At 43.5% G+C, this 12,160-nt stretch overlaps 1 protein-coding gene across 1 annotated transcript in view; it reads right to left on the bottom strand.

The window, feature by feature from the left end:
- Positions 1–8,874, bottom strand: part of POLD2 (DNA polymerase delta 2, accessory subunit) — a 31,531-nt gene extending 22,657 nt beyond the window's left edge. Inside the window, exons 1-3 of the mRNA XM_061593479.1 lie at positions 8,765–8,874; positions 6,365–6,629; positions 386–507 (exon numbers count right to left, since the gene is read on the bottom strand). Coding sequence (XP_061449463.1) covers positions 386–507; positions 6,365–6,584 — 342 coding nt within the window. The 5' untranslated portion in view covers positions 6,585–6,629; positions 8,765–8,874. The remainder of the gene's footprint in view (positions 1–385; positions 508–6,364; positions 6,630–8,764) is intronic.
- Positions 8,875–12,160: the final 3,286 nt, after the last annotated feature.

Raw genomic sequence — 12,160 nt, 5'->3', positions numbered from 1 at the left:
TGCCTGCAGGGTGTTTATATGCCTTCCTTCTAGCATTCATTCATCCCACACTTTTCAATGCATTTCCCTGACACTTTCTTAACTGCAAAAAGTCAACTTCTTCTAAAAAGTAAATTAGCTTTGCTAGGGTAAGACAGCACTTTAATCCACTTCTGCATATAAACTTTGTGATATCGCCTGCGTACAACATCCGTCGCTTACATATAGGAAAAAAAGGTGGATCTCAGGTAATGGGACTGGGAAGGATTCTTAAAGCCTTAGAGAGTTGCTACAAGTTAGAACAGACACTGTAGAGCTAGTTGGACCAACAGTCTGACTTGGTATAAGGCAGCTTCTTCCTACGGTCTTACGTACAACCTTGCAAGCTCAGTCACCCTCCCATTACCTCTTCGCTGATTTCTCGCAGGATAGAGGGCTGAAGCTGCATAGACTTGAAGAGTGTCCCCACCACACAGCATTTCTCTGCTATCTGCAGGTCACACAGCTTCTTCACTGTAATGTTGTTCCCTGCAAGAGGAAGATGACCGATTAGACATGTGCATTTCTTACAGGGCGTAAGAGGCCAATCTCAACCCACTCAAATTGATGTCTGGGGGGCAGGGAAGGGGATAGGGAATTAGGACTGTGCACAGTTGCCTCTCTGCTGGCCTCCATTAGTTGAGAATTGCACCACCATGTGAGTGGAAAGCTACCGTTGGTGGTTCTCCCACCAGCAGTAGCAAGCTAAACACTCTGAAAAGGGGTGTTTTGGACCAAGACACCAGTGGCTTTGGACCAAGGCCATGTAAATTTAACAGAAGCTGTGTCCCACCCCCATCTGCCTCGTCAGTGCAAGCCAGAGAGGCTTGGGATGTGGCAGTCACTCCCCCACAACCCTGGCAAAAAAAAAACCAAACCAAAACTGAGGATTGCTCTGCCTGGGTGATGATGAGGCTACAACACAAAAAGAGGGGCACACGGGGGGGGCAGAGTGCTGTACCTCCCCCCCCATTTCTTTCAAGGCCCACACAACAGGATTTTAAATGAAACTAGCACATCGTAAGAACAGTAGTGTAAAATACAAAACCAGAAACAGAGCAACAGCATAACAGTTCAGCTTCAGCAAAGCAGCTAAAAAAATCACACAGTAAATAAGTATCATCTCTTTAAAAGACTGGGCAAAAAAGAAATGTATTTCCCTGGTGCCAAAATGACATGATGGGCAACAGCAGAGCCTCCTTACGGAGCGTATTCCATAGCCAGAGGAGTGGGGGACAAAACTGAAAAGGTCCTGCTGCCAGCCACCTGATTTCAAATGATGGGGAGATCCATGGGAGAGACTTGGATGACAATACAGTGTTATAATTTAAGTGTACCATCAAACTGTAGCCCTGGTCTGCATATAGGGCATCTGTCTGCTCTAGCCTACCACGTGATAAATAGCAGTCAACATTTACTGTCCAAAATGATTTAATTAGGGAACAGCTTCACTACACATGATGTCTCTTTTGATCACATTTGCTTTGAGATGATTAAAAGTGTCATGGAAGATTGCCCCATGAATTCCACCCCCCTTGAACATCTGGATCAAAATATCTTTACTCAGTCAAGTTTGATGTTTAGCCCAGAACCACCAGCAGAAACTCCATTGCATTTCATATGTAGACCAGGCAACTTTAACTTTAAAATTCCTTGTTGAAAATTACTTCATGGAAACGAGGGCAAATAGTGCACTCTAGTGACTACCAGTGAAAACTGCATCAAACCCTATCTAATATTTTACATGATGCTTCCCCCCCCCAATCTTTTGGCATGCAATGAAAACTTTACCCCATCCACTGAAATGGTATCACATGCAGCAAATGCACTTTTAAAGGGATGTTTGTAAAAAGGTTTGCTACACTTTTAATGGCAATGCAGAAATATATTTTAATTGGGGGAGAGGTGTTAATACAAGGCAAAGAAAAAAATACTACGCTTTCTCCATTGAGGAAACTGTGTTAGGCTGCAATCCTATCCATGCTTATGTGGGAGCAAGCCTCACTGGGCACAGCAGGATGTACTTTCGAGTAAACTTGCATAGGATTGCACTCTTGGTCTGTCACAGCAACATGAGAGACAGACAGAGGGAGAGAGAGCCCAGTGGAACCTGAAAGACTAAAGGTTTATTGTGACATAATAAACTTTAATAAGCTACAGCCCACTTCATCAGATGCCTGACCCATTATTCCTTATGCGTGTCTGCATTCACAAATATAAAACTGTTCACCAAGAATACATTATTTATCTGATGAAATTGACTATCTCTGAAGTGGACTGGATGAAGTCTGCAGTAAATCTGTTAATCTTCAAAGACGTCACCAATTTTTATTTTTTGTATCATCCCAAAGTCTTCTAAGTTTGAATCTTCCTGCACAACTCTGAAATGAAGGTCTCCTAATTCAAGCTACCTTTCAACATTCTCTTTTACAGATGCTGCTAGATTCAGGGTTCTGGAGCATTTTTTTTTTTTTTTGGTTCAGTAAAAGTAAAAGCAAAAACAGTTAATTTAACAAGATGATACTCAGAATCATTGTCCTCCAATTCACAGACAGATTTAAGATTCTTTTTTTTTAAGTATCCTTCTAGCTGAAATCTGGAAGCATTCAAAATTCAACAAGTTAACATTCTGAAAGTCTCTACTGACTTGCTCAAGTTTCCTGATCTTAAAGAAAAGGAGGAAGGATTTAGAAGCCAGGCAACAACTGCAGATAAGTTGTTGGAAGATTCAGGACCAACAAAAGAAAGTAGTTTTTCACATAGTGCACAGTTAAACTATGGAATTTGCTCCCGCAAAATGTAGTAACGGCCACCAACTTGGATGACTTTACAAGAGCATTAGACAATTTTATGGAAGATAAAGCTAACAATGGCTACTAGCCACAATGGCTATGTTCTATCACCACTGTTGGAGGCAGTGTGCCTCTGCAAAGCTGTCACTGGGAATCGCAGGTGGGGAGAGTTGCTTTTGCACTCAGGTCCTGCTTGCGGATTTCCCATGGGCATCTGCTTGGCTGCTGTGAGGATGCTGGACTACATGGGCTTTTCACCAGACCCAGCCCGGCTTTTCTTATGTTCTTAAGACAGACTAGGACTGCAGGGTGGTTCACACAGGACTCCAGCAGCAGAGCCTACATGCAGCAATGGAGTAGGATCCCAAGCCTTTCTCCTACCAGTCACAGCTGTCATGCACGCTTTGAACATAACATGGAATACTTCCAATGAGCATAGTCTGTGTGTGTGTGTGTTATATGTCTTCAAGTTGATTATGACTTATGGCGACCCTATGAATCAGTGACCTCCAATAGCACCTGTTGTAAACCACCTTGTTCAGATTTTGTAAGTTCAGGTCTGTGGCTTCCTTTATGGAGTCCATCTCTTGTTTGGTCTTCCTCTTTTTCTACTCCCTTCTGTCTTTCCCAGCATTATTGTCTTTTCTAGTGAACCATGTCTTCTCATTATAGGTCCAAAGTATGATCAGTTTCATCATTTTAGCTTCTAGTGATAGTTCTGGTTGAATTTGTTCTAACACCCAATTATTTGTCTTTTTTTTGGTCCATGGTATCTGCAAAACTCTCCTCCAACATCACATTGCAAATAAGTTGATTCTTCTCTTACCCACTTTTTTCACTGTCCAACTTTCACATCCATACATAGAGATTGGGAATACCATGGTCTGAATGATCCTCACTTTGGTGTTCAGTGATACATCTTTGCATTTGAGGGTCTTTTCTAGTTCTCTCATAGCTGCCCTACCCAGTCCTAGCCTTCTTCTGACTTCTTGACTATTGTCTTCATTTTGGTTAATGACTGTCCAAGATATTGATAATCCTTGACAAGTTCAATGTCCTAGTTATCAACTTTTAAGTTACATAAATCTTCTGTTTTTATTACTTTAGTCTTCTTGACTAAAGTAAGCCAGTCCTGCTTCTGTGCTTTCCTCTTTAACTGTCATCAGCGTTCGTTTCAGATCATTACTAGTTTCCACTAGTAGTATGGTATCATCTGCATATCTTAAATTATTGGTATTTCTCCCTCCAATTTTCACACCTCCTTCATCTTGATCCAAACCCGCTTTCTGTATATGTTCTGCGTACAGATTAAATAAATAGGGTGATAAAATACACCCCTCTCACATCCTTCCTGATGGGAAACCAATCAGTTTCTCCATATTCTGTCCTTACAGTAGCCTCTTGTCCAGAGTATGAGCATAGAGTACAAAGTGAAAAAAGGTAAAGATAGCACAGATCAGGCGTTTGCACATTAGACCCTTTTCTGATGCTACATTCATGACAAGGATGTCAGTTCAGCCAACACACAGTAGGCAAGACAGGCATGATCCTGCTCGCCAGCAGCACACAGGCTTGACACAGTTGGAGCCTCACATGTTCCATCCTGTGACTTCTACCGATTAATAAGCAAGGTCCTCTTTCCCTGCTATTGGTGTTCCAATTATAACTTATGCCAGAAACTCAGACCTTCACCCACACCCTTAATGTCCTTCCTCAGGAAGTAGCAAGTTCTCCTTCACTGCAGTTATTTACACAGAGGCCTGACAACTTTCTGTCAAGGATGCTGTAGAGGCACTGTGCATTGCAGATTCTGTACTGAGTGGGGTATTGGACTAGATTATTTCTAAGGATGCTTGCAACTCTATCACAGCCAGTAGCCTGGGCTGTTTCCTCAAGTCAAGGGCAGGAATTAGTTTGCTTGCATGAATTAGCTGCAGGAACCTTTGGCAGTTCACATGTTCACCAGGCTGAAGAGTTTGATCTGCTGCGGGAGTGGGAGTTAGCAAGTGGATGGCCCTGTCTATTAGAAAGACAAGTTAATAGTTCTTTGCTTATGTTTTAAGCAAAGGAATTGTGGCATCTGATACACCTCACTACTTCAATGCAACTTCTCTCATGGAAGCTCATCTTTTTTACTATCACTTTTTATCATTTACTGTCATCTTTTAAAGTTGTTAGCACAACTTTCCAAGCTGCCACTTGGCAACATCAGCCGTTTTCCAACACAGCAGGAGTTCTAAACATTGCAATCCCTTGGCTACAGAGCAAGAGTTCCTGTCATTTTTCCTGACAGGAACAAAGTAATAATTCAGGGACGAGATTCATTGTCTGACCCATTGCCCAGGTAATGCTAAAATATGTGGATTTTAACCAGTTCACAGCCTGATTCCAAAACATGTTTATTAAAAAAACAAGTTACTTCCTGGCTACAATATCAGGTCTAATTTTTGTACAAAAAAACAACCTCATCCTCTGCTTTCTGTAACATCTTGCCTGATGAAGAGTTCTGGAGAACTCGAAAGCATGTCACAATTTTGTGACATTTTGTATGGTCCTAATACAGGTAAAATTAACCAGCTCTGTTATATCAATTTTGCGTGGAGGGGGAGGAAGTGGATGATAACCTTAAAGCGTAGTCCACTTTTGTTATCCTGGTGTGTTGAGTTGTTGTTGTTGTTTTTTTAAGGAAAATGCAGGGGTGGACTATGAAGCTGATTGTAGCAGCAGAGCAATTAATTAAGAAATGAAGAGAGCCTGGTAAATAATTTAGGATTTCACCAGTGGGTGGAAAGATGTTGTCCAGATGCCAGGTGAAGGTGTGGTGATGGCACCTGGCTTAGGTAGACAGCAGGTCTATCCACTCAGAAACAGCAGAGGGGTTGACCTGGAATACAAGTTTCTCAGAGGCCAGGTCTACCCAAGCCTCGCTGCTGCTCAATTAGCATATCCACTGTACCATAAATGATAGTGCTATTTTCTGATGCTAATCGTGTTTGCGTGTATGTGTATTTAGACTACATCCGCACTGTACAGTTAAAGCACTATTATTATACCACTTTAAACAGTCATAGCCTCCCCCCAAAAACTGCGGGAACTGCAGCCTGTAAAAGTGCTGTTACAAGACCCCTATTACCCTTACAGAGCCACACTTCCCAGAGTGGTTTAACAATCAACCCCTCTTCCCTGAGGACTCTGGGAATGGTAGTTCTGTGAGGGGTCTCCTAACAACTCTCCACACCAGCCTTTCCCAACCAGTGTGCCTCCAGATGTTGTTGGACCACAACTCCCATCAGCCTCAGCCAGCATTGCCAATGGTCAGGAAGATGGGAATTGTGGTCCAACAACATCTGGAGGCACACTGGTTGGGAAAGGCTGCTCCACACCTATAGTTCCCAGGATCCTTTGAGGGAAGCCATGACTGTTAAAGTGATATAATAGTGCTTTAAATGCATAGTGTGGATGTGGCCTTAGAGTCTTTTCTTTGCCACACACACAAGAACCAAATTCTGTTCAGATATCACAATAAGAAGACCCTATTTTGTTGGCAAACTTACCCCATTTGCGCCTGGCTCTCTCCACCAATAATGGTCTCATCTGAATGAGGCGTGTGGCATAGATGTGGGCATACTGCCGACTGAAAGTCCGCTCCCCAAGTCTGAAGTTCTGGGAGCAGTTGGTATAGGTGGAGATGGGTACCCGGTCAAAGGTAGAGGCCACAGCAGACGGACAGGTCAGGAGGCTCTGCGCAGATTGGACAGCCTGCTCCGAGAACATGGTCTGCAGAAGGGCTACAGACCCCGCAGCCTAAATAGCAGACTTCTGCAGGAGATGGGGAAAATAATTAGTCATTATTGATTGCTTTTGATTCAACTATTATACCACATAACCATACACATATATCTCTGTGGTGTGCATAAAAGTATATCTATGCAATGGTTTAGTTTAGGAGTAGGGAACACTGCAGCACTCCAAGTGATGGGAGATGGAAAGTCCAGCAGCATTCCTGGTCATTGCCATGCTGGTGGGAACTGCAGTCCAACAGGTTATCCATACCCAATATCGGATACATCAAACAGAAAGAGAAAAGATTGTGTGGTCACATTCACACCATACATTTATTCCACCATGATTCCACTTTAAACAATCATGGCTTCCCCCAAAGAATCCTAGCAAGTGAAGTTTGTGAAGGGTGCTGAGAGCTATTAGGAGAGCCCTATTCTTCTTGCAGAACTACAGTTGCCAGAGTAGTTTAACAATCAATCCTTCTTCTGAGAGAACTCTGAATATTGTAGCTCGATGAGGGGAACAGGAGTCTCCTAACTACACTTAATAGACTACACTTCCCAGGTTTCTTCAAGGAAAGCCATGACTATTTAAAGTGGAATAATAGTGGAATAAATGTACGGCGTGAGTGTGGTCTGTGTCTATACATGTGGTGAGCCAGTGTAGTATCATGGTTACTGACATACAAGGATGAGAATGACCCAGCTTTAAATCCAACTTAGACTGCAATCCAATACGTACTTACCTGAGACTAAGTCTCATTGAATCCAATGGAGTTTACTTCTGAGTAGACACATATTAGATTGCAGCCTTAGCTATGAAGCTCAGCCAGTGACTTTGTGCCAGTCACTATCTCTCAACCTAATTTACCTCACAGGATTGTTGTGAGAATAAAAGCAGGAGATGGGGAAGAACTATGCTTTGGAGGAAGATTAGGATAAGAACATAATAATCCTAAAAAGGACTGCCTTTCTCCATATGAATCTGCCTGGACCTCAAAATCATGCTATGAGGCCCTTCCCTGCATGCCACCTCCAAGGGAGGTTCAGTGGATGACAAGAGAACAAGCTTTCTCTGCAGCAGCACTGCTCTCTCCAGGGAGATCTGCCTAGCACCAGCTTTGTCATTGTTGCAGTATTTTCCCTAAATCAAAGATGTTTTTATTTTCCCTGGTATTTGGGCAGCACCAATGATATTATAGTGTTAAATCTGTTTTTAACATATTTCGGAAATTTTAATACTATATTTTTACTTGCTTGTGAATCGCCTCTGAACTTTTAAGTGGAAAGTGATATTCTATACTAACTTAAACCTGAAACAAACAAACATACATACATATTGTGTCTGGATTTCCCCCCACTGAGGGGCACCAATGCGTAGAGACAACCAGCCAAGAGAAAAGACTATATAAACATGCATTATACTCAGCTAAGCCATTGGTTCATTTATCTTGCATAGCATGGCTTGGTCTGTGACTGGAAGCAGCTCTCCTGAGTCTCAAGCAGAGGTTCCAGTCCAGTACCTGCTACTTGAGATTCTTTATGGCAGCCCTTGTCAAACCCGGTGCCCTCCAGATGTTTTAAACTACAACTCCCATCAGCCCCAATCAGGACAGTCATGCAGAAGATTGCTTTATGTGAGAATTGCCCCTCTGTCCCTCCCCAGTAACCAGGATTTGCATTGGGCACTTTATATCCATGCTAGAAAAAACTTTCCCCTGCAAGATTTCTGCCTGTCATGCAGAATGAAAAACCATTCACCTCACCACTTTCACATCCAAAAATCTTCACCTGCAACGTTTCTGCTGGCCACGCAGGGCTGCTGCACAACAAATGAATGACAGGCAGAAGCCCGCCAGCCTTTTACTCACTGCTTCGCGTGCATTGCTGCTAAAGGCTTCACCGGCAGGCTTTCTGCCTGTCATGCAACCCCCGCCATACAGGAGCATTTAAGCAGCTGCTAAAGCCACAGGAGGCCTGCCAAAAACAAAAGGCGGCAACTCCAAGACGATCCACTGCCGGTGCCCTTGCATTAAGCCTCCAAAATCCACCCGGGCACCAAAGCACAGCATCTTTCTCTCCCCCCCCCTTCCTCCCTTGATCCCACCAGGAGAAAAACAAATCCTTCTCTGCAAATATTAAAATCCAGCAGCGCATTTATTATCCGCTCACCTCACCACGCAGGGCAAAATCATCTCCACTGGAGAGAGAAACCCCAGAAGACTAGCCTAGCAGGGAGGGGGAAAACGCGCCAAACACAGAAACGCCGACGGGAAGTGACGTACGAGGGGGCGGCGGCTGTCTTTCTTCCCCATAGACTTAAAAAAGAAAGAAAGAAGGTACAGGCTGGTAACTCCTTTGTTTGGAACAAGAATTCCTGATTACTTTTGATGCCATCCTTCTTGTTAGAGGGGCAAGTGACCACAGGAGACCATTGAGAATTTCAGATTTTTGTATAGCTGTGATCGAGAAGCTGTGACTTTAGCGTGTCCTCCCCAACCCCACCCAAGTCCTCCAAAAACAAGCAAAAGAAGGAATTTGTGCTCTTTCAAACTCAGATCTTATTTTGTGTGGGAAACGTGTTTTGTTTTGAAACATTTCTTTAAAATTCCCTGTCAATGCACATGCAGCCACTGATCATAGTTCTACTATCTCCCCGTTGTAGTCTGGACTGGGCTTAAGGCTGTGGCTGAGAGAGCCCAACAGCCCTGTAATGTAGTTCAAGTCCAGTTTAAAGGTGAATAACCATAAGAAGGGCAAGGAGGGGCCTTGGAGTTGGCAGCACCTGGAAGGCAGACTGAGTACACCCAGTAGCCAACCATGGGGTGGGGTGGAGCTCCCAACACAGGTATAGTGTAGCTGCAGCTTATCTGAATGGATAAGGCAGTTTGAGGCTGTGAGGATGCCCTGGCAGAGGCAATCTGGAGCTCCTGAAGAGCCCCAACATTACCACTGCCCTGTCCCAGGTAAGTTGCCATGACACCAGTACCAAACGGGCAGCCCTGCCCTACCGTATGGGCCACTACTGGCAGACACATAGGTCATCTGGTCACATTTAGGGATGGAATGATCTGTCAGTTTCAGTTCTCTTGGTTTCTCATTTTTCTCATCTTAAATTTGGTTCACTGCATTTCTGCAGCAATTTGTAATTTTTTTTAAAAAATCCTCATGAAAATTCTTCAGCATTTTTGTGAGAATTTCTCCTAATAAATACATTTTTGTAGGCAGTTTTGACTGATGTAAACATTTTTGCAAGCAATTTATCCTAACATAATGCATTTTGTATGTTATTTTCTATTCATTTTGTGCACACTTTCCTAATATGCATTTTTAAGAAAACATTGCTTGGTTGCATCACAAAATTCAGATAAGTGTGAATTTTAAAGGATGCCTGTGTCTCATTGCTCATATTGTCTCAGAAAGTGTGAATTTGATAAGTTTGGCTTTAAATGCGAACTGAATCAAATTTCTCCCTCATCTGTAGTCACAGTCTTCCCCTCTATGATGTGATGTATTTCTATTTAAATTGTAGCAATTGTTTCTAAATTTGCATTTAAACATATACATTCATGTATGTAGAGTTTATGCAAATTTATGTCCCTTTTTTATGCATTTCTTTTCTTTTTACTAACAAATGTGAGTAAGACATCCTTAAAAACAAAGATAGGAACAAAACAGTGATCTAGGGCAGTCATTTCTGTTAGAGTTGCTTTGCAGAGTTCAACTCTCACCCCACCCCACCCTGCGCTAGTCCATAGAAATTGATCTGTGGGTGGAGGGTTGATACAGTTTGTCTTTGGTGCCATTGTAGCCTGCAATTTCACATACCATAGGCATATTTTGAACCGTTGATAACCAATTGGAAGGCAATTACACCCCTAAACTGAATAAGGCTTGTTTTCTAGAATGTCTTTCCAAAGATAAAGCACATTCCTCCACAAAAAAAAGAATCCTTGGAACTGTAATTAGTTAAGAGTGCTGAGAACTGTAGCTCTGTGAGAGGTAAATTACCTTTGCCAGGATTCTTGCAGGGGGGGGTAGGGAGGGGAATGTGCTTTAAATGTATGGTGTGTACGCAGCCAAGGGCAAACAAGATGTTGAAGGGTTGTATTCACCTAAGTCCTGCTCAGAGAGGAAACCCACTGACATTAACGAACCTAAGTTAATTATGTCTATTAACTTCAATGGATCTACTCTGAGTAGGACTAGCATTGAAGTCCTATGCGGTGGAAGCTGGTTCAATAGGGCAAGTGGGGTACTGCCCTACCATGCTCAGTCTGCCCTCAGCTGGCCCCCACCTGCCCTCAGCCAGCCCCCACCTCCTTATTTACAACCAGTCTAGGGGTAGCCCAGGCTGTCAGCTTTCTCCTCCTCCTTAGTCTCAGGGTTGCCTTGGTAGAACTCAGCAGGGAGGAGGATGGGGGCAAAACTAGAATTAGTTGGCTCTGCCTGTCCTTGACTCTGGCTCTGCCTACTGTTGGGCTCCCTGACTCCTGCCTCACCAGTCCCAATGGACACCAGCCACCACTGGCCCTGCCAGGTAAGGTAACATGTCCAGTAGGAGTCAAGAATCAAGAGTCAGAGACTATAGACTTTCCAGCCAAAGAACCACACTAGGGGCAGGGCTCTGAGCCTGCTTTGGGAGATCAGGAGACAACTGAGGTTGAGGCACGCAAGCCCCTAGAAGAACCCCCTGTAACTGTAGGTCTGCAGCAGGGACCCTCACACTTTCCCTGAGGCTAAGGAACCAAACAGCTCCACCAGGACCTCACTGGGCAGCAGCATACCAGATGAGACACTAGGGCACAGAGGAGCAATCCCCATCTTCAGGCCAGACCATTGGCCTTTTAAGAACCTAGAGTTAGCGCACAAGGAGGTAGAGCTTGGGAGAGGTAGCCTGAGAGCAGGAACATAAAAAGGCTCAGTCTACTCAACCTTCCTTGGAGCAAATTGCTCACTTGGAGCTATCTGTGGTTCTGTAATGTCTGACCAGCTTTGTCTCATCTGTGGGATCTGGCATCGGACCAGAACACAACTGGAGAGGCTTTGCTAGGACGATTTCATACCAGGGAGAGAAATTGTCAAATGTTCGCTGTCCATGGTCCTGGGGCTTCCTTGTTGCTATTTTTTACAAAACAAAACATGTGCAGTTAATTGAATTCCACAGTTAACAATTGGTCCTGAGATGCAAACCATTTTTCTTAAAGTGTTTTTTAAGCTATGCCTGTATTATCTGGGGAAATATTGCAATGGACTAAACTTGCATCTCCTGGAGTAGTATGTGGGTTGGAACCTAATTATCCTTCAGATTTTGCACCTCTCCAAATACTGCAGTACAGTTCTCTGCTCAAGAAATGCCCATCATATTCTTTGTTACGGAATATGATTGCTAATGGTTCGGGATGTTTCCTCAACAAGAGTTAATGGTTGAGATGTACAAAGATCATTCCTAGAATGCGAGAGACATATGGGAGAGAGTCATATGCCTCAGTCCCTCCCCTTCCTAACTAAAGGCAAATCTTCAGGTCTCTGTGTGGAATAAACTGCACTTTAGTTCCTAAAGCAGGG

This window comes from Rhineura floridana, chromosome 12 (genome assembly GCF_030035675.1).
Source record: "Rhineura floridana isolate rRhiFlo1 chromosome 12, rRhiFlo1.hap2, whole genome shotgun sequence".
Taxonomy (NCBI): Eukaryota; Metazoa; Chordata; class Lepidosauria; order Squamata; family Rhineuridae; genus Rhineura; species Rhineura floridana.
Note: the sequence above shows the minus strand (reverse complement) of the source record. Positions and strands in the feature narration are given on the sequence as shown.